Raw genomic sequence first — 27687 nt, 5'->3', positions numbered from 1 at the left:
GTGGATTAGGGTTTACAAAAGCTGATCTATCTATTATTAATATACTTGACAGTCCCAGCTGTGCCAGCTTTATGGAGGACGACAAGGTGAAATCATCCAGTCATTCAACTAACTAGCACAGGCAAATATGTATGTCAGTCTGGACGTATTCATATTTCGTAGATCGATGTGTGACTTATTCGTGTCTTGTCACGCAGCGATTCGCGAAACGACTGGAAACCAGTTTCATCGTAAGGTAACACAACGTATCGACATAAATGTGTCCAAACACGCTGTTCCTTAACTAGACGGCCGCCCGCAACATAGCCTAACCTATTCTTATTAAAGTGTGTGCTTGATGTTTCTGGTAGTATCTTCCATGTGCCCACTTGGTGTTGCTTCTTGTTGTTTTTGCACAATTGCCTGCGGATAGCGGTACTTGCTCGGGCGCCATTTCTGATGTATCACATAAAACCATTCAGCTTAACAAATGGTCAATAAACATACATACGTAACATATGGTTAGAAGCGATAAGGTTTCAGTCCGATGCATGGTGAGTTAACAGGGCGTTGCAAATCGTTTTGTTCGAGCCATCTTCAGACAAACTTGTGAAAAGTCAAAATTCAGTCATGGTGCCCCAAATGATCACTTGTCTAAAAATATAGTGAGTGGAGTATTGTTAGGGCTCGTTCTCTCGAAACCCTGCATAAGTCACTGAATTTTTATTCTTCGTAAAATGTGTAAAGGATCATGAACACGAATAAGTCTATGGCTTTTACCTGAATTTTTGCTTCAAGCTAGTATTAAATTTAGCCACATCACCATCATCATTAATTGCTCTTATTTCTGCTGCTAGAATTATTTTCTCCAGCATTATGTTAAAGCAATCACATGAAGCCTCGTTTGGTTTCGGATGGCTCGGCGAGGTCTTTTCCAATCCTTAAGTTGCTGGAAGTGTTGCTCAATGTCATTTGGCAGAGCCTTTTAAACTTTCCAGGGAACTTAAATTCAGACACAGCAGCTTCGTTTCCCATGGTGAAAATCTGGTCGATAATAGATTTACCAGGTCTGAAGACGCACTGATAAGGTCCAATCATTTTTATGACTATATGCTTCAGTATGCTAGATAGAACCTAATATGTGATATAAAGCTGGCCGGGATATTGCCATTCTCACTTCGTCATAGTCGGTTGCCGAAACGTGTTTCCCGTCATCAGCGTTTGGGGTATAGGATTCGTCTTCTCCCTCGCTAGCTAGCAATGAGTAGAAGTGTTCCCTCCACAACTTAAGCACACTCTGTACGTCAGTTACCAGGTCGCCAATATCGTTCTTGCAGGAATCTGACTCGATCTTGAAACCTTCCGTCATCCTCCGGATTTTTTGGTGGAATTTTCGGGAATTATTCCTACTATCCAGCATCCGAAGATCCTCACACTCACGCCGCTCTGCCTCATGTTTTTTTTTTCATTCTAGATAGGCGTATCTGTTCTTTCTTCGCCTTACACTAAAGCTCCAATATACCGCGCGTTGCCGCGCCCGTGCTCAGCATGGCCCTGTAAGCAGAGTCCTTTTTTCCGAGGCAGCGCTGCTTTCCTCATCGTACCACTTGTTTTTGCGGGCTCGCTGGAAATCTATGGTGTCCGCAGCGGCGGTACGTAATGAGAGACAAATATGCTCCCACTGCTCGGTCACATCGTCAGGTTGAAGCTACGTTTTAGCTACAGAATCGATTTATTAGCTTTACCTTTACGCATCGTCTTTCGTAGTGTGTTTTTTTTTTTTTTTTTTTGTTTAACAATTTTCTATTATGGCAACTTTTGTATCATATTAATACCTTTATAAATACCATCACATTTATTTATTTTTACTTCTCACAATGGAAGCAAATGAGTCATCTAAAATCAGCGCGCCATTTTTGGTATGTAAACATATCTTTTCTTTAATTTTAAAGGTGTTGAAAGCATATTTAAAATCAACAATAAAAACTCCAAAAATTGAATATACAAAAGGATGTATTCGTGCATTTATCAACGGGATCCATAAATGCAACAAAATAAAAAAATCGTAAATGAAAAAAAAAAATATACAAAATTTGGAAGCCGAAAATATTTTGTTGCAATCTCAAAAAAGTGCAGTCCAGTGAAAGTAGAGCAAAAACCTAAAAGTGAAATTGTGCGCAAAATATTTTTCAACAAAAAATAAGAAAAAAGCATCAATTAGCATTGCAACAAGTGCTTGAGTGAAATAATTCCAATAATTAAAATTAATTACCAACAACCATATTAATAATAATGGCTGTCAAATCAACACGCAGTCCGTTGATAACACAACAGCAATCAACAATAGGGGCAAATCAGTCAACAACAAACATAATGCCCGGCACAACAATACGTTCAAGACTGATCTTCCCCAGAAGTCATCATCATACACAGGTAAACAAGGTAATTAATGTAATAATTGTAATATAAATACTATATACATACATGCATAAAAATTGATGTTTATTGGTATCTAAAAGGAACAATATACTAAAAAATAAAATTGCTATTTTATGAGATAAGAAAAAAAGCCGTATTCCTGATAATGGATTTGTTTAGATTATTATACCTTTCATGAACATGAAATGGTATATTAGCTTTGGTCCGATGTTTGTAACGTTGAGAAATATAGAAGATAGACTCACCATTAAGTATACCGAATTGATCAGGGCGACGAACTGAGTTGATATAGCCATGTTCGTCTGTCCGTCCGTCTGTCCGTGCATCCGTCTGTCTGTTTGAACGCAAACTAGTACCTCAAATTTTAAGATAATTCAATGAAATTTGGCACAAGAGTGTATTTTTGTAATATATTAGACATTTGTCAGATCCGGTAAGATCGGACCACTATATCATATATCTCCCATACAACCGATCGTTCAGATAAGACGATTTTGGTCATTCCTGCCACAATTTAGAAAGAATAAACGTGAAACTCGGTAATATATATTTTAATGTGTCATGGAAGATTTTCTGAAAAAATTACTTTGATCGGAGCTATATATAATATATATCCCATACAACCGATCGTTCAGATAGAAAGGTTTTTGGCATTTTCTCCCTTAATTTCCTATATAAAAACGTTAAACTTGGTGATATTCATTCTAATATATCATAGAAGATTTCACAAAAAAATCATTTTGATCGGAGCTATATGTATATAGTATATACCTATCCCATACAATCGATCGTTCAGATAAGGGATTTTTTGCCATTTTTATACTCAGTTGAGCAGAGCTCACAGAGTATATTAACTTTGATTGCATAACGGTTGGTTGTACAGGTATAAAGGAATCGAGATAGATATAGACTTCCATATATCAAAATCATCAGTATCGAAAAAAATTCGATTGAGCCATGTCCGTCCGTCCGTCTGTCCGTTAACACGATAACTTGAGTAAATTTTGAGGTATCTTGATGAAATTTGGTATGTAGGTTCCTGGGCACTCATCTCAGATCGCTATTTAAAATGAACGATATCGGACAGTAACCACGCCCACTTTTTCGATATCGAAAATTTCGAAAAATCGAAAAAGTGCGATAATTCATTACCAAATACGCATTAAGCGATGAAACTTGGTAGGTGAGTTGAGCTTATGACGCAGAATAGAAAACTAGTAAAATTTTGGACAATTGGCGTGGCACGCTGTAATTTGGCAGTCGTTGAAGATATCATGATGAAATTTGGCAGGAACGTTACTCTTATTACTTTATGTCTGCTTAATAAAAATTAGCAAAATCGAAGAACGACCACGCCCACTTTTTAAAAAATTTTTTTTTTAAATTAAAATTTTAAAAGAAAAGTTAATATCTTTACAGCATATAAGTAAATTCTGCCAACATTCAACTCCAGTAATGATATGGTGCAACAAAATACAAAAATAAAAGAAAATTTCAAAATGGGCGTGGCTCCGCCCTTTTTCATTTAATTTGTCTAGGATGCTTTTAATGCCATAAGTCGAACAAAAATTAACCAATCCTTGTCAAATTTGGTAGAGGCTTAGCTCCTAGGACGATAACTGTTTTCTGTGAAAAAGGGCGAAATCGGTTGAAGCCACGCCCAGTTTTTATGCACAGTCGATCGTCTGTCCTTCCGCTCGGCCGTTAACACGATAACTTGAGCAAAAATCGATATATCTTTACTAAACTCAGTTCACGTACTTATCTGAACACACTTTGTATTGGTGTAAAAAATGGCTGAAATCCGACTATGAACACGCCCACTTTTTCGATATCGAAAATTACGAAAAATGAAAAAAATGCCATAATTATATTCCAAATACAAAAAAAGGAATGAAACATGGTAATTTTATTGGTCTATTGACGCAAAATATAACTTTAGAAAAAAACTTGGTAAAATGGGTGTGACACCTACCATATTAAGTAGAAGAAAATGAAAAAGTTTTGCAGGGCGAAATCAAAAGCCCTTGCAATCATGGAAGGAATACTGTACGTGGTATTACATATATAAATAAATTAGCGGTACCCGACAGATGATGTTCTGGATCACCCTGGTCCACATTTTGGTAGATATCTCGAAAACGCCTTCACATATACAACTAAGGGCCACTCCCTTTTAAAACCCTCATTAATACCTTTAATTTGATACCCATATCGTACAAATTCTAGAGTCACCCCTGGTCCAACTTCATGTCGATATCTCGAAAAGGCGTCCACCTATAGAACTAAGGTCCACGCCTTTTTAAAATACTCATTAACACCTTTCATTTGATACCCATATCGTACAAAAACATTCTAGAGTCACCCCTGTTCCACCTTTATGGCGATATCTCGAAAAGGCGTCCACCTATAGAACTAAGGTCCACACCCTTTTAAAATACTCATTAACACCTTTCATTTGATACCCATATCGTACACAAAAATTCTAGAGTCACCCCTGGCCCACCTTTATGGCGATATCTCGAAAGGGCATCCACCTATAGATCTAAGGCCCACTCCCTTTTAAAATACTCATTAACACCTTTCATTTGATACCCATATCGTACAAACAAATTCTAGAGTCACCCACGCCCTTTTAAAATACTCATTAACACCTTTCATTTGATACCCATATAGTACAAACAAATTCTAGACTCACCCCTGGTCCACGTTTATGGCGATATCTCGAAAAGGCGTCCACATATAGAACTAAGGCCCACGCCCTCTTAAAATACTCATTAACACCTTTCATTTGATACTCATGTCGTACAAACAAATTCTAAGTCACCCCTGGTCCATATTAATGGCGATATCTCGAAAAGGCGTACATCTATAGAACAAAGGCCCAGTCCCTTTTAAAACACTTATTACACTTTTCGTTTGACACCCATATTGTACAAACGCATTCTAGAGTCACCCCTGGTCCACGTTTATGGCGATATCCCGAAAAGGCGTCCACCCATAGAACAAAGGCCCAGTCCCTTTTAAAACACTTATTACACTTTTCGTTTGACACCCATATTGTACAAACGCATTCTAGAGTCAACCCAGGTCCACTTTTATAACGATATTCCGAAATGCGTCCGCCTATAGAACTTAGGCCCACTCCCTTTTAAAATACTCATTAATACCTTTAATTTGATACCCATATCATACAAAATAAATTCTAGAGTCACCCCTGGTCCACCTTTATGGCGATATCTCGAAAAGACGTCCACCTATAGAACTTAGGGCCACTCCCTTTTAAAATTATCATTAACACATTTCATTTGATACCCATATCGTACAAACAAATTCTCAGGTCAGGCCTGGTCCACCTTTATGGCGATATCCCTAAATGGCGTCCATCTATAGATCTATGGCCCACTTCCTCTTAAAATACTCTTTAATACCTTCCATTTGATACACATGTCATACAAACACATTCCACAGCTCTCAACTGAGTATTTAATGTTCGGTTACACCCGAACTTAGCCTTCCTTACTTGTTTATTTTATATTTATCTTATAAATCGTTTAGGTATGTACATCTGTTCACTATATATTTCTTATCTTATACATCCGATTATTTGGAGATTACGAACGGGATAAGATTATTGTTCAGCCCCATTCATGAAATGTATGAAGTCTTCGGCACAGCCGAAGACAGTCCCGTCCTTACTTTTTTTATTTTGAATTTTATTGTTTAGCTAAGTTAAATCATAAGAGTTTCAGATCAGATAAAGTGCAGAAATTCCAAAAGCCATTTAAGTATGTACATATGATCCCTGTAGGAATTTAGACTCACTCTAGGGTATTTTTCCACTGTAGTAGGGCTAAGTGCTGTCGTTTTGTTGAAAATAGAAAGCAGTAAGACATTATTATCGCAGACAACATTTGGTGTCAAAAAATAGTCAGAACCCAGCAAACATTCGAAGTCAAAACAGAGTCAGAAAGGAGTCCTAATTCGTATCTTTTACACTCATTATGAGCTCATTTATGAGCCTTATACACTGTAGGTAAAAGATATTTATTTGACACTGTAATTGCGAATCATTCCCGAACCTCTTTCAAAACTGGATATTTCGGATGAAGCCCTTAGAATCAATAGATTAAGAAAACAGTATAGATACTTTCTCCATAAGTAGAACACACCGATGCCAGTACAGTCAGCACTAATTGCATACATAGGGGATTGACATGCCAAATAACGCGGAGGTCACAACCACAAAATTCCCACCATACTTACATCGAAAAGATGCAGAAATTTCCCCAGCAAAAATGGTAAAGCGTACATGACAATACAAGAAACCGAAAGGCAGGTCCATAACAGAAGCAACCAGATTTTCAAGTCCATTGTAATTGAACGTTTATTTAAAATGAAATGTCTGAAATTAAAATTTGTGAATTTCTCTTCTGAAGCTGCCTAGTTTATTCATTTTCATAATTTTCGTTTGCTCATGATTTAATCAAATTGGAGTCATAAGGGACTCCTGTGAGATCATATTTCTGAGGCTCACATTGTTCACATATTTCGACCTCATATCGGAATCTTGAGTTATGAGCAGTCCGAGAACTTTTGAGGGGAAAGGAGCTCTAATTCGGTTTATTAATGCTCATTATGAGCTCATTCAAGAGTCCGTAATGAGTATATTTCCCTTCTTGCAATGGTCGTCCGATGTGAGCATTTTTTCATACAGTACGTGAGCATTAATAGGAGACCGATTATACTCCCATTACACTCATAAGCAGCTCATAATTTGCTTTTATGTGACTCTTTTCGGAATCATTTATGAATGTGTTTTATACAAGGGATTAGGATTGGCCAGATAAGGGCGAATTTTAGACACATCGCATAAAAAAATGGGGAAGCATATCCTTAATATTGGTCAGAAACAGGAATTTCGACGTCAGCTATAATCAAGTACATAGAGGGCTCGATAGGCCAACCACGTAGGTACTTTTGTGACACTTACGTTGTTAAAACGCTGATCATTACTGAGATGATTAGAGAGAAACCACGATGCTAATTTAAATCGGGAACAGCAAGGCATGCTATAAACTATGATTTTATTCAAATTGAATATGAAAGAAACATTTTTTCGAAATAAAATATTGTAACGAATTTACTTGCAAATCCTCTTATTTGCCCTTTTTCTAAGTTCGTATCACTAAACTGTTGAATAAATAACTCCAATATTGAATAATGGAAAAACGGCCTTTATTAAAGTACTTCACAATAACACTTATACTTTTCAACTAGCTGGCTTAATAACCAAACTGATAGCTTAAATGAAACTGACTTTCAAAATAATACTGCTATTGTTCGCTAGATATCGTCTTAATCGAAACTGCTTGACAACTCAAATCAAACCGAATTCCAGCGCCTCTACATCTGTCGCCTTTTATACTATTTTACTTTAACATTCGCATCTTCTAGGCGCTTCCAGAATGTACTAGTCCATTAGCTCTCAAACATCTCAGCTGTAACTACAATTGCACAATTTTATAGTTTTTCTCATTGCATACTTATAGGAGTATCTCAGATATATACATGTGTTTGTGCATTGACTCTCCGCTGCTCGTATACGTACATGGTACATAAGTGTAGACGCAACTATTTATTCGTTTATGTAGATACAAAATGATTGAATTATTGATGTGAATGTTTGTAGTTTACAGTCTCTCGCGCACACATAGGCGTATAAGTAAATGCATCTGTGTGTGACATCTCTCGGCTGCCTTATATATGTGTATACATGATTTGATTATTGACGTAAATATCGCTTAGCATGGCCTTAGCATCGCCTTAGAGATGGTATAGCTTAGTGATGCGAATATCCGTGACAATATGATCATATTTGTGAGTCTCATATTTTTCACATATTTCGGACTCATATCGGATTCCTAAATTATGAGTGATCCGAAATGTCAGCAGTCAGGTCATAAGGTGACAAAGAAGCCCAAGTTCGCTTATGTGCTGCAATCAGATGGAATAAACAGATTTAAATGAAATTTTGTACGCAGATAGCTAATAGCCTGGTAGAGCTTACAGTCGCATTTTTCTTGGAAAACGGGGGGGGGGGGGGGGAATTTTTTTCAAATATATGTAATAATAACGTAAAAACGCAAGAAAAATTAAAAATTAGTAAAAATCCGTTGTGTGATAAGAAACTACTATGTAGATTTGTGTTATATACTTCAATACAGTCAATACAAAAAAAGTTCCTCCCCCCTGGAACCGCGCATGATTGGGCCTCACCTTACAGAACGGTATTTCCTATATATCCATGCAGAGTCGGTTGAGTCACAAAAGCAAACAGCCGAACATCCAAACTTTCACATTAATAATATATAGGTTTGCTTCATACATTTTTGTATATTTAATTTAGAGCATTCCCAATTTCTGACGAATTTTGTAAACACATATTCTTGTTACTTATGTAGCGTTTTCGTTGGGTTCTGTATTGTGTTCCAACGTTAGCCTCCTTAGAACTCGATTGCAAAATTCCGCAAAAGCGGTTAAAAAAAATAAAAAGTACAAAATACTATATTTCACTGAGGAGCTTCTCTTTCAATTTCCGGGGTGCTTCTTTTTAATTTTTCCTACAAATTTGCGTGGCGCGACCTACATGTTTTATGGCTACTCCGAACGGCATCTGCAAGCAGATGAAAAGCGTTTATGCCCACTGATATTGCCTTAAAGTAATGCTCGGTTTTCGTCAAAACCAATCTCGTGGTGATCTGCTGGTCAGTAAATTTCAAAGGCGTTTCCATTATGCCACATTACTGACTCGTAGCTCGTGATTAAACTGCGCGTTTAAATTCTTTGTTCATTAATTTCTCGCTGTTTTACAAGCTGTGGCATTATTTATTGATGTTGTGCCAGTTGGCAAACGAAAATTAATTCCTAACATGCTAGCAAATAAAATTTTAATGTCAAATCTGCCTTAAAGTTGAGCAATTGTCGTTTTCACTCAACTCGATATTCACTTTGTTGTCCAAACGGACGGCAAAGTCATTTGACGATGTATAAGACAAGCCGATTTCATTGATGTTGCCAAGTTTTTGATAAAATTTACCTAGTGAGAACAAAGCATAAAACTATGTTCAAACAGAAAAATAATGAGGCAATTTCGATTTAAATTGAGCGTTGTTCATACAACTTAATTTAGCTTACACAATAGTAATTTGATAGCTGGTTGGCTCATCTCTACAGCAACAACATACCTTTGTTAAGACTGTCAAAATGTGCGTGTTGGTATTAGGCGAATGAAATGGAATGAAAACATAAAACTTTGCAATTTTTGTGTGTTGTAAAAAAATGTGTTCAATGTTTTGATTTCATTTTGAGTTTTCTTCTTTTTACAAACCCTATCTAGTGAAATGAAAAAAAAAAAAAAATTAGCTGGTGAGACGAGCCAACCATATAGTTGAGCCATGCGTAACTGACGTTTAAATCTATTCAATACACACACAATACAAGGTTGCATTTGCAGTTTGAAACAATTTATTACGGAATTCTTTTTAAATTGGCAATTTATTATATGATAAATTGCGTAATAAATTGCCCAAATGGTATAAATTGCCAATTTGGTGTGTGTTTGTACAAAGTATAAGGCTTTAAAACAAATTGATATTTTCAATCAAGGTAAATTTTTTACATAAGATTTCCCTTTCATTCCTATGGGGCGGCCGCCGTGGTGTGGGGGTAGCGTGCTTCGCCTATCACAACGAAGATCCTGGGTTCACGCTCCGCGCAAAACAAGAACAAAATTTTAGAAACAAGTTTTTTCAATTAGAAGACACAGTGATTTGGCAAGAACACCGAGTGTACTTCCGACATGAAAAGCTTCTCATTGAAAATTCATCTGCTTGCAGATGCCGTTCGCAGTCGTTGTAAAACATGTAGGACTCGTCCCGCCAAGTTGTAGAAAAATTTAACACGGATAATGACGCAAATTGGAAGAGAATTTCGGCCTAAAATCTCTTCGGAGGTTATCGCGCCTTGCATTTATTTATTTATTCTTACAGGGTTCATTCTTTTATATACACTTACGCTTACATATATATACGATCTTTACACTAGCTCACTGTGTGCGATTATGAAACTTACTGTACGCGAGTCAATAACCGGTTAAGTGCTACGTTTTTTTCTGTGTGATGGCACCAAAGTAACATTCCTCGCATAACTTTATCTAAAACATTCCAATAGAAAAAAAACAATAAAAAAAAAAGAGGAACAAGTACGACAAGAATTCGTAGCCTATAAATATGTAAGTAGCTATGTATATAGTAGTTAGTTCTATTACACAATACCACTGAATGTTGAGTGACGTTAATGACAAGAACGGGTCTCATACTTCGATGGTAAAGTTGTATTCGGATTCGTTCTACAAATAACATAGCATACAAGCCTCTCAAATAGGAATCTACATACATATTTGTGTTTCATTGCAATTTACCATTGAACGAAGGAGAAGACGATCTCGAAACCCCAATAGTTAATGACGGAAAACACGTTCCGAATTGCAATATCCCAAATTCACAAGGCGCCAGGTAATGAAGGAACATAATTCTAGCAGTAGAATTGCCAACAAGTGTTATTTTGGACTGTGAATGGAACTTAAAGGTAAAGTTCTCTCTCGTCGAAACAAAATCAAGTCGCCCATTAAACCTGTCCTAATTTATGGTGTCGAGAGGAGATGAGATGTCTCTTGGAGTTTTCAAGGGAAAAGTTCTCCGGTTTATGGTCCTGTCCGTGATGCCTACGGCGAGTATAAAAGGAGGTATAATGATGAGCTGTATGAGCTTTATGCAGATATGACGACAGTGCAGCGAATAAAACCCCAAAGGCTTCGCTGGTTAGCTCATATTATGCGAATGAGTGACGAAAGTATTTCAGTCGGCACAGCAGTTTGGAAGGAGAGGAAGGGGGAAACCTGCACTGAGTTTGGAGCTGTAGGTGGAGGAAGGTCGACCTCCCTTGGTGCCCCCAATTCGCGTTAGCTATCGCGAAATAGGGATAGCTGGCGTGGCATGTTACGAAACGGCCCAAAATCGCTTAGGCGGTTAAAACTGTTTTCCTACAAATTGTTCATATGCCGACTCCGACGGAATTTGCTGCGGCGAAGTAATTATTTCTAATGAGGTTTTCCTGCCGCATATAATTCGAGGGGCTCCGCAAACCACTGCCAAGGGCCGGCTAACAACTTTTTCTCAATGATTTTCATGCTTGAGATATAAGAATCTATGATCCCATACCATGGTGAAAAATGACTCTTAGAGCCGTTTTCTCATATAAACTTTAAGGTTTATCTGTCTACAAAAACATTTTTTGTTAATAAAATGCGTGTTTATAGGGCAAATCAATTTTAATTTAATTTATTGAAATGATTTTTGATATTCATATGAATGGAATTTGTTTCAAACTTATTTATTTCCCACTTTATGAAATTCCTCTTAGTAATTATTACTTTTCTATTTTTCTCTTTACAGGTAAGTTGCTGAATAAGACATCTCTTCCATATAAGTATGTATGTATGTAATTGTACATAAGAATTATATATGTAGTATATGCTGTAGCTTGATAGTGTAAAATTTAATGAAGGGAATGGGTCAGCATTCCATAGCACAATTGTGCTCTCTTCGCATATGCCAAAGGGCAATCAATTTAAAGTTTTGGAGAGCATTGAGGTAGGGGAAAGTTAACATGTGGATTAAACAGTAAGAAGATCTCCCCAAGTATTTATAACAACTTCAATAGATTAAAGTAATTTGGAAGATCTGGATGACCTATTTTGTGAATGCCAGTAGATATGTCATAAAAAGTGACTTTTTATCAGGCTAGCTGAGCTTTTCTTTATGAGGGCCGGCTGTCGTTGAACTAATGCTTACTTGTCCTATAAAGAAAGTGATTTATATCATTATTTATTATTAATATTACGCCTAGATCAAGTGTGACTTTCAGTGCGATCTAATGTTCTTTCTTCCCAGCTTGTTACTGTATGTTCATACACGTCGTACCACCCATTAAAAAAAAAAATTTCCCAGTTTCCTTTTACAATAAAACTTGGTAAGTGAAATATCATTGATATAAAACTCTTTTTTGCAAAGATATAGCTTGATTATTTCATCCAACACCCCTTTAAATACCTTTAATATAAAAGTAGGCGTGGTCTTTAACCGATCTCGTCCATTTTTTTTAGAAATAATTCCTGCTATAAGGAAAATATGTGTACTCAATCGTATCACGATCTGGTAATCTCTCTTCGAGTTATGGCTACCGAAACATAGAAAATTTCTTAGTGATAAAAGCGGCGGTGCCACGTCCATTTTAAAAATCTTTAATCTTCTCTTATTTCTTGTTATAATTCCACTTGGGAAAAGAAATACAATTGATATAAAGCTCTTTTTTGCAAAGATATGGCTTATTTTTTTCGTCCACGACCCCTTTAAAAATCTTTTATATAAAAGTAGGCGTTGTCCTTAACCGATTTCTCTAATTTGTCTTCGAAGCATTCTTTAGTAAAGGCAACCCCTCTGCTGAACTTTGTTATGATAGGTTACACGCCCATTTTCAAAAATGTTTTAAAATTTTTATCTCAATATCAGTCCACACATCACACTACAACATTCTAGGTGTATTATTTAGTAAATACTGATTGTACATATACTACATACTGATTACCGTTTTTTGTGTCTCCCAAAATGTTATATATATAAAAAGTGGGCGTGGTTATCATTCGATTTCACTCATTTTCAATACCAATCTATTCTGGGTCCAGATAAAACCGTATACCGAAATTGGTGAAGATGATTTGCTCAAGTTATCGTGTTAACGGACAGACGGACGGACGGACATGGCTTAAAAATTTTTTTTCGATACTGATGATTTTTGAAAAAATATCATATATCGATTCCGTACCTATTTTTTGGTGTTCCTCGATAATTTTTTTGAATTTCTTTCATTATTTTTCAAGGCAGTGGCGTAGATAGCTTTTTGTGATGGGGGATTTAATTTGACAATTTTTTTTTTATACTCAGTTGAGCAGAGCTCACAGAGTATATTAACTTTGATTGGATAACGGTTGGTTGTACTGGTATAAAGGAATCGAGATAGATATCGACTTCCATATATCAAAATCATCAGTATCGAAAAAAATTTGATAAAGCCATGTCCGTCCGTCCGTCCGTCTGTCCGTTAACACGATAAATTGAGTAAATTTTGAGATATCTTGACGAAATTTGGTATGTAGATTCCTGGGCGCTCATCTCAGATCACTATTTAAAATGAACGATATCGGACTATAACCACGCCCACTTTTTCGATATCGAAAATTTCGAAAAATCGAAAAATTGAGATAATTCATTACCAAAGAGGGATAAAGCGATGAAACTTGGTAGGTGCGTTGAACTTATGACGCAGAATAGAAAATAAGTAAAATTTTTGGACAATGGGCGTGGCACTGCCCACTTTTAAAAGAAGGTAATTTAGAAGTTTTGCCAGCTGTAATTTGGCAGTCGTTGAAGATATCATGATGAAATTTGGCACGAACGTTACTCCTATTACTATATGTATGCTTAATAAAAACTAGCTACATCGGAGAACGACCACGCCTACTTTTAAAAAAAATTTTTTTATAAAGTGAAATTTTTACAAAAAATTTAATATCTTTACAGTATATAAGTTAATTATGTCAACATTCAACTCCAGTAATGATATGGTGCAACAAAATACAAAAATAAAACAAAATTTCAAAATGGGCGTGGCTCCGCCCTTTTTCATTTGTCTAGGATACATTTAATGCCATAAGTCGAACAAAAATTTACCAATCCTTGTGAAATTTGGTAGCGGCTTAGATTCTAGGACGATAACTGTTTTCTGTTAAAAAGGGCGAAATCGGTTGAAGCCACGCCCAGTTTTTATACACAGTCGACCGTCTGTCCTTCCACTCGGCCATTAACACGATAACTTGAGCAAAAATAGATATATCTTTACTAAACTCAGTTCACATAATTATCCGAACTCACCTTCTATTGGTATAAAAAATGGCCGAAATCTGACTATGACCACGCCCACTTTTTCGATATCGAAAATTACGAAAAATTAAAAAAGTGCCATAATTCTATACCAAATACGAAAAAAGGGTTGAAACATGGTAATTAGATTGGTTTATTGACGCAAAATATAACTTTAGAAAAAAACTTTGTAAAATAAGTGTGACACCTACCATATTAAGTAAAAAAAAATGAAAAAGTTCTGCAGGGCGAAATCAAAAGCCCTTGGAATCATGGCAGGAATACTGTTCGTGGTATTACATATATAAATAAATTAGCGGTACCCGACAGATGATGATCTGGGTCGCCCTGTTCCACATTTTGGTCGATATCTCGAAAACGCCTTCACATATACAACTACCACCACTCCCATTTAAAATTATTATTAATACCTTTAATTTGACACCGATATTGTACAAAAACATTATAGAGTCACCCCTGGTCCACCTTTATGGCGATATATCGAAAAGGCGTCCACCTATAGAACTAAGGCCCACTCCCTTTTAAAATACTCATTATCACCTTTCGTTTGATACCCATAATGTACAAACGCATTCTAGAGTCAACCCTGGTCCACCTTTATAACGATATCCCGAAAAGGCGTCCACCTATAGAATTAAGGCCCACTCCCTTTTAAAATACTCGTTAACACCTTTCATTTGATACCCATATCGTAAAAAAATTCTAAAGTCACCCCTGGTCCACCTTTATGGCGATATCTCGAAAAGGGGTCCACCTATAGAACTAAGGCCCACTCCCTTTTAAAATACTCATTAACACCTTTCATTTGATACCCATATTGTACAAATAAATTCTAGAGTCATCCCTGGTCCACCTTTTTGGCGATATCTCGAAAAGGCGTCCACCCATAGAACTAAGGCCCACTCACTTTTAAAATACTCATTAACACCTTTCATTTGATACCCATATCGTACAAATTAATTCTAGAGTCAACCCTGGTCCACCTTTATGGCGATATTTCGAAAAGGCGTCCACCTATAGAACTAAGGCGCACTCCCTTTTAAAATACTCATTAACACCTTTCGTTTGATACCCATATTGTACAAACGCATTCTAGAGTCATCCCTGGTCCACCTTTATGGCGATATCTCGAAAAGGCGTCCAGCCATAGAACTAAGGCCCACCCACTTTTAAAATACTCATTAACACCATTTATTTGGTACCCATATCGTACAAACTAACTCTAGAGTCACCCCTGGTCCACCTTTATAACGATATCCCGAAAAGGCGTCCACCTATAGAACTAAGGCCCACTCCCTTTTAAAATACTCATTAGCACCTTTCATTTGATACCCATATCGTCCAAATTAATTCTAGAGTCACCCCTGGTCCACCTTTATGGCAATATCCCGAAAAGGCGTCCACCTATAGAACTAAGGCCCACTCCCTTTTAAAATACTCATTAACACCTTTCATTTGATACCCATACCGTACAAATAAATTCCAGAGTCACCCCTGGTCCACCTTTATGGCGATATCTCGAAAAGGCGTCCACCTATAGAACTAAGCCCCACTCCGTTTTAAAATACTCATTACCACCTTTCATTTGATACCCATATCGTACAAACAAATTCCAGAGTCAGCCCTGGTCCACCTTTATGGCGATATCTCGAAAAGGTGTCCACCTATAGAACTATGGCCCACTCCCTCTTAAAATACTCTTTAATACCTGCCATTTGATACGCATGTCATACAAACACATTCCAGGGTTACCCGAGGTTCATTTTCCTACATGGTGATTTTCCCTTATTTTGTCTCCATAGCTCTCAACTGAGTATGTAATGTTCGGTTACACCCGAACTTAGCCTTCCTTTCTTGTTTACTTTTACGTCTTTTTTATTGGTTCTTTTTTATAATCATGAGAAACACTTATTATATTGAATAAAAACAAACAAAAACAATTAAGGCAGGCTAAGTTCGGATGTAACCGAACATTACATACTCAGCTGCCAAATTACAGCTTGAAAAATTTTAAATTAGCTTCTTTTAAACGTAGGCGGTGCCACGTCCATTGCCCAAAATTTTACAAATTTTCTATTCTGCGTCATAAGGTCAACCCACCTACCAAGTTTCATCGCTTTATCGGTCTTTGGTAATGAATTAACACACTTTTTCGGTTTTTCAAAATTTTCGATATCGAAAAAGTGGGCGTGATTATAGTCCGATTTCGTTCATTTTAAACAGCGATCTGAGATGAGTGCCCAGGAACTTACATACCAAATTTCATTAAGATACCTCATTATTTACTCAAGTTATCGTGTTTACGGACAGACGGACGAGAACGAAAATCGAAACCGGAAAATCGTTCCAATATACATAATTTATCCACCCTGTCGGAAATCAACAAAACAACATAAGTCAACTGTAATTACTTACTTCTTTTGTCGTGTTTCTCAGAATCGTCTTTATCAGTTTCAAAGACGAAAAAGTGCGTTCCGCGGTTGATTTCGATACCGGTAAAGCAGCTAATATCCTTAGCAATACGTTGATATTCGGACAATGATTAAGCGCATCCAAAGAGTTTCCAGGTTTGATATTGCCTCTACGAATCAAATATCTGTTCCACACTTCTAATCCGGCAAAAACAGCAGGCCCCGCAGCGAGAAATTCCGGATAAAACTCGACTGTGTTGATGACTTTATCGGCTACTTTTTCAATTTCATTCAAATCATTCTTAAAAAGAGCCGAAAATCCTTCTAGTATATTTTCATGTTAAGTGAATCTTTCTCCAAGATACATGAAAGAATCTAGGAAAAGATTGAACACTGCTAAATGAAAATAATCTTTTGTGCTTTGAACTTCAGGATTTGCCCGTTTTTTTTTTCAGAAAAGGCGTCTTGTTTTGCCCAAGTCTTTTTTACTTTTCGCGCAAATCTTTGGCGAGATCCATGGCTTACCTTGATCCCCCCTTATCTACGCCACTGGCACAAGGATGGTTTACGAAAAAAAATTAAAAAAAAATTATATTAAGCGGAATGAAAAAAAAAATGCATACACAAAATAAGTACTTTTGAGGGCAAATAACCACTGTCGCCGCTTGACGTGTTTTGTGTTTGCGTATCGAAAAGTAGGCTGGGCCACGCCTCCTGTTAGGAAAAATTCAAATTTGATTCCATATATAAGAAAGTTGTCGTAGATAGAGTGGGAGTAGGAGTGGGGGCGATAGTGGTAGTAGAAGTCGGTGTGGGGATAGTGTGAGTGGTAGTAGAATGGGAATGGGAGTAGGAGTAGGATTAATAGTGGCAGACAAATGGAATGTATGGACAATAATACGGAAAGGAATGGAAAATAAAGTACAACAGAATGGGATAGAGAAAGGAGAATCGAAGCGAGACTTACTATTTATATCTAAGCAAACCAACTATCGGGTAGGACAAAATCTGTCAGGCTAGCTTACCTTCTTAAAACAAGAATTGGGAGCAAATATTGTATAAGTTTAGACACAGTGCCAAATCGTGTATTGAGGAAATTTTCTTTAATGTAACCGACTTTTTATATTAAATATTTATTTATACAGATAATTATTAAAAAAAACAAGTAAGGAAGGTTAAGTTCGGGTGTAACCGAACATTACATACTCAGTTGAGAGCTATGGTCACAACATAAGGGAAAATAACCATGTAGGAAAATGAAACGAGGGAAACCCTGGAATGTGTTTGTATGACATGTGTATCAAATGAAAGGCATTAAAGAGTATTTTATGAGGGAGTGGACCATAGTTCTATAGGTGGACGCCATTTAGGGATATCTCCATAAAGGTGGACCAGGGGTGACCCTAGAACTTGTTGTACAATATGGGTATCAAACGAAAGGTGTTAATGAGTATTTTAAAAGGGAGTGGGCCCTCGTTTTATAGGTGGTCGCCTTTTCGAGATATCGCCATAAAGGTGGACCAGGGGTGACTCTAGAATATGTTTGTACGATATGGGTATCAAATGAAAGGTGTTAATGAGTATTTTTAAAGGGAGTGGGCCCTCGTTCTATAGGTTGACGCCTTTTCGAGATATCGCCATGAAGGTGGACCAGGGGTGACTCTAGACTTTGTTTGTACGATATGGGTATCAAATGAAAGGTGTTAATGAGTATTTTTAAAGGGAGTGGGCCCTCGTTTTATAGGTGGTCGCCTTTTCGAGATATCGCCATAAAGGTGGACCAGGGGTGACTCTAGAATGTGTTTGTACGATATTGGTATCAAATTAAAGGTATTAATGAGAGCTTTAAAAGGGAGTGGTGGTAGTTGTATATGTGAAGGCGTTTTCCAGATATCGACCAAAATGTGGACCAGGGTGACCCAGAACATCATCTGTTGGATACCGCTAATTTATTTATATATGTAATACCTGCCAAGATTTCAAGGGTTCTTTATTTCGCCCAGCAGAACTTTTTCGTTTTCTTCTACTTAATATGGTAGGTGTAACAACCATTTTACAAAGTTTTTTCTAAAGTTATATTTCGCGTCAATAAACCAATCCAATTACCATGTTTCATCCCTCTTTTCGTATTTGGTATAGAATTATGGCATTTTTTTTTCATTTTTCGTAATTTTCGATATGGAAAAAGTGGGCGTGGTTACGGTCCGATTTCATTAATTTTAAATAGCGATCTGAGATGAGTGCCCAGGAACCTACGTACCAAATTTCATCAAGATACCTCAAAATTTACTCAAGTTATCGTGTTAACGGCCATGCGGAAGGACAGACGGACGACTGTGTATAAAAACTGGGCGTGGCTTCAACCGATTTCGCCCATTTTCACAGAAAACAGTTAACGTCATAATAGCTATGCCCCTACCAAATTTCAAATTTTTTGTTCGACTTATGGCATTAAAAGTATCCTAGACAAATTAAATGAAAAAGGGCGGAGCCACGCCCATTTTGAAATTTTCTTTTATTTTTGTATTTTTTTCCACCATATCATTACTGGAGTTGAATGTTGACATAATTTACTTATATACTGTAAAGATATTAAATTTTTTGTTAAAATTTTACTTTAAAAAAAAAATTTTTTTTAAAAGTGGGCGTGGTCCTTCTCCGATTTTGCTAATTTTTATTAAGCGTACATATAGTAATAGGAGTAACGTTCTTGCCAAATTTCATCATGATATCTTCAACGACTGCCAAATTACAGCTTGCAAAAATTTTAAATTACCTTCTTTTAAAAGTAGGCGGTGCCACGCCCATTGTCCAAAATTTTACTAGTTTTCTATTCTGTGTCATAAGGTCAACTCATCTACCAAGTTTCATCGTTTTAGCTTTCTTTGGTAATGAATTATCGCACTTTTTCGGTTTTTAGAAATTTTCGATATCGAAAAAGTGGTCCGATTTCGTTCATTTTAAATAGCGATCTGAGATGAGTGCTCAGGAACCTACATACCAAAGTTCATCAATTTACCTCAAAATTTACTCAAGTTATCGTGTTAACGGACGGACGGACGGACGGACATGGCTCAATCAAATTTTTTTTTCGATCCTGATTATTTTGATATATGGAAGTCTATATCTATCTCGATTCCTTTATACCTGTACAACCAACCGTTATCAAATCAAACTTAATATACTCTGTGAGCTCTGCTCAACTGAGTATAAAAATAACACTTTTACGGTCTACCAAGAAAACCCATAAAATACTACAGACATGTTATTTTCCTAAGATTTTATAAACACAACAAAAATACATTAAGTTTTTCAAAATCAATTAGTATTTATTATTCGTGTTCTTAGAATCGTTTTGTTTATAATAAAAAAGCATGTGTTTATTATATTCAACGGAAATTTTTAAAAGAGTTTTGTTGCGCACGTGTTTCTAATATTTAATTTTTTTAAATTTACTTAATTCTCTTTTGCAAACCTTTGCCTTAAACAGATAACACACCGGCGCCTCTAAAATTCTAACGAAAAGTCGAAATTATACGATTTTTATGTGGCATAAATTTTTTAAATTATTCTCGTAAAAAGTTTTTATAGTACACACATTAAGAAATGAGTGCAAAAGAAATGAAAAATCTCAAATAAAATTTGCTTAAATTTTGCTTTGTATACATTTGTTGCATAAATACAATCTTGCTATGTAAAAATATACTTTAGAATTTGCAAAAACAAAGTCATTCATCCATTCACCGCCATAATGCGCACAGAATTTTCCGCTGCACAGTGAAATATATAATTGAAAACAACAAAACAAAACTAAGAATTGTTCGCATCACATTTTTATACCTTTCATGAAAATTAAGTGGTATATTAATTTTGTCACGAATCTCAAAATTGCAAGTCCTTAAAGGAAAATAAATAGGCCCACCATTAAGTATACCGAAATGATCAGGATGAAGAGCTGAGTTGATTTAGCCATATCCGTCTGTTTGCATGCAAACTAGTTTCTCAATTTTTGAGATATCTTGATAAAATGTGGTGAGCGGCTATATTTAGGTGTCCGATTAGAGATTTGTCGGAACCGGCCGGATCGGACCACTTAGCATACATCCACCATACAAACGGTTTTTCAGAAAAGAGTACTTTTGTCATATCTTCCTCAATTTTCAAATTGAAGCTTCAAACTTCACCATATGCTTTCGTATGTTCTACATATTTTTGTCTGAACAAATGAACGAGATCGGTCGTGTACATAGCATATATCCCTCACAACCCATTTTTCAGATAAGAAGCTTTTCGTAATTACTGCCCCGTTTTAACAGCTAGAGGCTTCAAATTTCACCGAATGCTTACGGTTGCGTCATATATTGTTGAAATTAGTGATTCGTGGTCATAGTTTTTTCACGCAGACCACAAAAAAACTGAAACTTTGCATCCTCACCCGAAGTACTACCTATTTATTACTTTATATTTATCTTAAAAATCACTCAGGTATGTACATTTGTTCACTATATATTTTTTATCTTATAGATCCGATTAAGATCTGGGATAAGATTATTGTTCAGCCCCGCTCATGAACGGTATGAAGTCGTCGGCACATTCGAAGACAGTCCCGTAGTTAATTGTCTGTCTTTTCTGTATGCGTACAGAAGTCACTCATGTTATATTTATAAGTTTTAACATAAATATATTGCATGCAGTTGTAATTGTAAGTGCATAAGCGATTGCTTAAAAGATTTCAAAGTTCAATTCATTTGTTGTACCCAACGAACATTCGCATTTCGGGGTTAAAGAAAATCAGAACTAAACACCCAACAGAAGACTTTTTCTTAGAATAAGCCGCTTGAAAATTCTTCTTTACTTTTTTAATGTTCCCTCATGGAATTATTATGCAAAATTAATGATTGTAGTTTTTTTCATTTTCAAAAACTTGTGTATATATTCCCCTCGAAATTTTGTTCCCGCGCAGTTTTTGTATTGCCCTAGGGAGAACAATAATTGGGAATAGGATCTTTGTATTTTTGAAGTCCGCTGATTTGCCAATTGAGATTTTGTTGAACATTTCTTTTTATACTCAGCGTGCTTTGCACACAGAGTATATTAACTTTAATTGGATAACGATTGGTTGTACAGGTATAAAGGAATCGAGATAGATATAGACTTACATATATCGAAATCTTTAGTGTCGAAAAAAAATTGATTGAGCCATGTCCGTTCGTCCGTCCGTCCGTTAACAAGATAACTTGATTAAATATTGAGATATCTTCACCAAATTTGGTGCACGAGCTTATCTGGACCCAGAATAGATTGGTATTGAAAATGAGCGAAATCGGATGATAACCACGGCCACTTTTTATATATATAACATTTTGGAAAACACAAAAAACCTGATTATTTAGTAAATAATATACCTAGAATGTTGAAATTTGACGTGTGGACTGATTTTGGGACTCTTGATAAATATTTGAAAATATTTTTTTAAAATGGGCGTGGCCACCACCCACTTGTGATAAAATCAATTTTACAAATACTATTAATCATAAATCAAAACTCGTTAAACCTATCGTAACAAAATTCGGCAGAGAGGTTGCCTTTACTATAAGGAATGCTTTGAAAGACCACGACCACTTTTATATAAACGATTTTTAAAAGGGTCGTGGACGAATAAAATAAGCTATATCTTTGCAAAAAAAAAGAGCTTTATATCAATGGTATTTCGTTTCCCAAGTGGATTTATAACAAGAAATAGGAAAAACTTCAAATTTTAAAAAATGCGCGTGGCACCGCCCCTTTTATGACTAAGCAATTTTCTATGTTTCAGGCGCCATAACTCGAAGAAAAATTAACGGATCGTAATAAAATTGGGTTCAAAAATTTTCCCTATAGCAGAAAATATTTCTAGAAAAAATAGACGAGATCGGTTTAAGACCACGCCCATTTTTATATAAAAGATTTTTAAAAGGGTCGTAGACGAACATAATAAGCTATATATTAGCGAAAAAAGCTTTGTATCAATAGAATTTTACTTTCTAAATTGAATTATAACATTAAATTGGAAAACACTAAAATTTTTGAAAATGGGTGTAGCACCGCCCTTTTTATGACTAAGCAATTTTCAGTGTTTCGAGAGCCATAACTCGAAGAAAAATTTACATATCGTAACAAAATTGGGTACACATATTTTTCTTATAGCAGGAAATATTTCGAGTAAAAATGGACGGGATCGGTTAAAGACCACGGCAACTTAGATATAAAACAAGTTTAAAGGGGTCGTAGACTGGAATAATAAGCTATAGCTTAGCAAAAAATAGTTTTGAATCAATGATATTTCACTTATCAAGTTTTATTGTAAGAGGAAATGGAGAGACATTTTTTTTTAAACAGGCGGTGCCACGTGTTACGTAGAAAAGTAATTTATCTGAAATTATAGTATAAACAATTGCAGCTCACGCTGAGTATATAATGTTCGGTTACACCCGAAGATAACACCTTTACTTGTTTTTGTTTAAGAAGTTGAAAGGTTTAATTATTGTTGCGAAGTTTAACATTGAGAAATAAAACATAAACAATACACAGTTCCGCATTTCATATGGTATTGACTGAAATGAGTAATGAATGGAGTTGCCTGCTTCCATTCAGCACAGCAATTTTCTGGCCGGCAAGCCGAGTTGAGTTGCTTTTCGGTCATATGCCAAAATCTACCCAAGATTTCATAAAAAATCTTTGCGCAATTTCTAGATGGCTGCATGAAATTTACTAAGAGCTCTTCCGTTGCTTATTTGTATACTTTTCGACTCAATAAAGAGTATTGTGGTATTTAACACGAGATTGTACAAGTTAGTTTTATTTCGTAAAAGAAACAATTTACTTAAACTATTTTGATGCATTCCTTTTAATTTAACTAGTACCAAAAACAGGTCTCTTAAGCTAGCCCAACCTTTTCAGCCCAATCAAAAAACGAGACTGTACTAAATTGCACAACATTTATTACTAATTTAGTACCGATTAATTAAACTGATTACCCTTGTATTTTAAAAAATATCGAGGGTTGGGCTAGCTTAAGTTTAAGCCAGCCCAACCCATATGCACAATCAAAAAACGAGACCGTACTAAATTGCACAACATTTATTACTAATTTAGTACCGAGTAATTAAATTTATTACCCTTGTATTTTAAAAAATATCGAGGGTTGGGCTAGCTTAAGTTTAAGCCAGCCCAACCCATATGCACAATCAAAAAACGAGACTGTACTAAATTGCACAACATTTATTACTAATTTAGTACCGATTAATTAAATTGATTACCCTTGTATTTTAAAAAATATCGAGGGTTGGGCTAGCTTAAGTTTAAGCCAGCCCAACCCATATGCACAATCAAAAAACGAGACCGTACTAAATTGCACAACATTTATTACTAATTTAGTACCGAGTAATTAAATTTATTACCCTTGTATTTTAAAAAATATCGAGGGTTGGGCTAGCTTAAGTTTAAGCCAGCCCAACCCATATGCACAATCAAAAAACGAGACTGTACTAAATTGCACAACATTTATTACTAATTTAGTACCGATTAATTAAATTGATTACCCTTGTATTTTAAAAAATATCGAGGGTTGGGCTAGCTTAAGTTTAAGCCAGCCCAACCCATATGCACAATCAAAAAACGAGACCGTACTAAACTGCTCAACATTTATTACTAATTTAGTACCGGTTAATTAAATTTATTACCCTTGTATTTTAAAAAATATCAAGGGTTGGGCTAGCTTAAGTTTAAGCCAACCCAACCCATATGCACAATCAAAAAACGAGACCGTACTAAACTGCTCAACATTTATTACTAATTTAGTACCGGTTAATTAAATTTATTACCCTTGTATTTTAAAAAATATCAAGGGTTGGGCTAGCTTAAGTTTAAGCCAACCCAACCCATATGCACAATCAAAAAACGAGACCGTACTAAACTGCAAAACATTTATTACTAATTTAGTACCGGTTAATTAAATTTATTACCCTTGTATTTTAAAAAATATCGAGGGTTGGGCTAGCTTAAGTTTAAGCCAGCCCAACCCATATGCACAATCAAAAAACGAGACCGTACTAAACTGCTCAACATTTATTACTAATTTAGTACCGGTTAATTAAATTTATTACCCTTGTATTTTAAAAAATATCAAGGGTTGGGCTAGCTTAAGTTTAAGCCAACCCAACCCATATGCACAATCAAAAAACGAGACCGTACTAAACTGCTCAACATTTATTACTAATTTAGTACCGGTTAATTAAATTGATTACCCTTGTATTTTAAAAAATATCAAGGGTTGGGCTAGCTTAAGTTTAAGCCAACCCAACCCATATGCACAATCAAAAAACGAGACCGTACTAAACTGCTCAACATTTATTACTAATTTAGTACCGGTTAATTAAATTTATTACCCTTGTATTTTAAAAAATATCAAGGGTTGGGCTAGCTTAAGTTTAAGCCAACCCAACCCATATGCACAATCAAAAAACGAGACCGTACTAAACTGCTCAACATTTATTACTAATTTAGTACCGGTTAATTAAATTTATTACCCTTGTATTTTAAAAAATATCAAGGGTTGGGCTAGCTTAAGTTTAAGCCAGCCCAACCCATATGCACAATCAAAAAACGAGACCGTACTAAACTGCTCAACATTTATTACTAATTTAGTACCGGTTAATTAAATTTATTACCCTTGTATTTTAAAAAATATCAAGGGTTGGGCTAGCTTAAGTTTAAGCCAACCCCACCCATATGCACAATCAAAAAACGAGACCGTACTAAATTGCACAACATTTATTACTAATTTAGTACCGAGTAATTAAATTTATTACCCTTGTATTTTAAAAAATATCGAGGGTTGGGCTAGCTTAAGTTTAAGCCAGCCCAACCCATATGCACAATCAAAAAACGAGACCGTACTAAACTGCAAAACATTTATTACTAATTTAGTACCGGTTAATTAAATTTATTACCCTTGTATTTTAAAAAATATCAAGGGTTGGGCTAGCTTAAGTTTAAGCCAACCCCACCCATATGCACAATCAAAAAACGAGACCGTACTAAATTGCACAACATTTATTACTAATTTAGTACCGAGTAGTTAAATTTATTACCCTTGTATTTTAAAAAATATCGAGGGTTGGGCTAGCTTAAGTTTAAGCCAGCCCAACCCATATGCACAATCAAAAAACGAGACCGTACTAAACTGCTCAACATTTATTACTAATTTAGTACCGGTTAATTAAATTTATTACCCTTGTATTTTAAAAAATATCAAGGGTTGGGCTAGCTTAAGTTTAAGCCAACCCAACCCATATGCACAATCAAAAAACGAGACCGTACTAAACTGCTCAACATTTATTACTAATTTAGTACCGGTTAATTAAATTTATTACCCTTGTATTTTAAAAAATATCAAGGGTTGGGCTAGCTTAAGTTTAAGCCAACCCAACCCATATGCACAATCAAAAAACGAGACCGTACTAAACTGCTCAACATTTATTACTAATTTAGTACCGGTTAATTAAATTTATTACCCTTGTATTTTAAAAAATATCAAGGGTTGGGCTAGCTTAAGTTTAAGCCAACCCCACCCATATGCACAATCAAAAAACGAGACCGTACTAAATTGCACAACATTTATTACTAATTTAGTACCGAGTAATTAAATTTATTACCCTTGTATTTTAAAAAATATCGAGGGTTGGGCTAGCTTAAGTTTAAGCCAGCCCAACCCATATGCACAATCAAAAAACGAGACCGTACTAAACTGCTCAACATTTATTACTAATTTAGTACCGGTTAATTAAATTTATTACCCTTGTATTTTAAAAAATATCAAGGGTTGGGCTAGCTTAAGTTTAAGCCAACCCCACCCATATGCACAATCAAAAAACGAGACCGTACTAAATTGCACAACATTTATTACTAATTTAGTACCGGTTAATTAAATTTATTACCCTTGTATTTTAAAAAATATCAAGGGTTGGGCTAGCTTAAGTTTAAGCCAACCCCACCCATATGCACAATCAAAAAACGAGACCGTACTAAATTGCACAACATTTATTACTAATTTAGTACCGAGTAATTAAATTTATTACCCTTGTATTTTAAAAAATATCGAGGGTTGGGCTAGCTTAAGTTTAAGCCAGCCCAACCCATATGCACAATCAAAAAACGAGACCGTACTAAATTGCACAACATTTATTACTAATTTAGTACCGAGTAATTAAATTGATTACCCTTGTATTTTAAAAAATATCGAGGGTTGGGCTAGCTTAAGTTTAAGCCAACCCCACCCATATGCACAATCAAAAAACGAGACCGTACTAAATTGCACAACATTTATTACTAATTTAGTACCGAGTAATTAAATTTATTACCCTTGTATTTTAAAAAATATCAAGGGTTGGGCTAGCTTAAGTTTAAGCCAACCCCACCCATATGCACAATCAAAAAACGAGACCGTACTAAATTGCACAACATTTATTACTAATTTAGTACCGAGTAATTAAATTTATTACCCTTGTATTTTAAAAAATATCGAGGGTTGGGCTAGCTTAAGTTTAAGCCAGCCCAACCCATATGCACAATCAAAAAACGAGACCGTACTAAATTGCACAACATTTATTACTAATTTAGTACCGATTAATTAAATTGATTACCCTTGTATTTTAAAAAATATCGAGGGTTGGGCTAGCTTAAGTTTAAGCCAGCCCAACCCATATGCACAATCAAAAAACGAGACCGTACTAAACTGCTCAACATTTATTACTAATTTA

The 27687-nt window shown here is 35.6% G+C and overlaps 1 protein-coding gene across 9 annotated transcripts in view; it reads left to right on the top strand.

Annotated features, from left to right (window-relative positions):
• Sarm (sterile alpha and armadillo motif) overlaps positions 1–27687 on the top strand; it is a 324081-nt gene that overhangs the window by 75050 nt on the left and 221344 nt on the right. For 2 of the 9 annotated variants that reach the window (XM_067787778.1, XM_067787779.1), the window contains exon 2: positions 1932–2412. The exons of 6 other annotated variants lie outside the window; for them this stretch is intronic. In XM_067787778.1, coding sequence (XP_067643879.1) covers positions 2272–2412 — 141 coding nt within the window. In that variant the 5' untranslated portion in view covers positions 1932–2271. Of the gene's footprint in view, positions 1–1931; positions 2422–27687 lie in introns of all 9 variants that reach the window. One more of the 9 variants, XM_067787777.1, reaches the window with a different exon arrangement.

Source organism: Eurosta solidaginis, chromosome 5 (assembly GCF_040869045.1).
Source record: "Eurosta solidaginis isolate ZX-2024a chromosome 5, ASM4086904v1, whole genome shotgun sequence".
NCBI classification, from domain to species: domain Eukaryota; kingdom Metazoa; phylum Arthropoda; class Insecta; order Diptera; family Tephritidae; genus Eurosta; species Eurosta solidaginis.
Note: the sequence above shows the minus strand (reverse complement) of the source record. Positions and strands in the feature narration are given on the sequence as shown.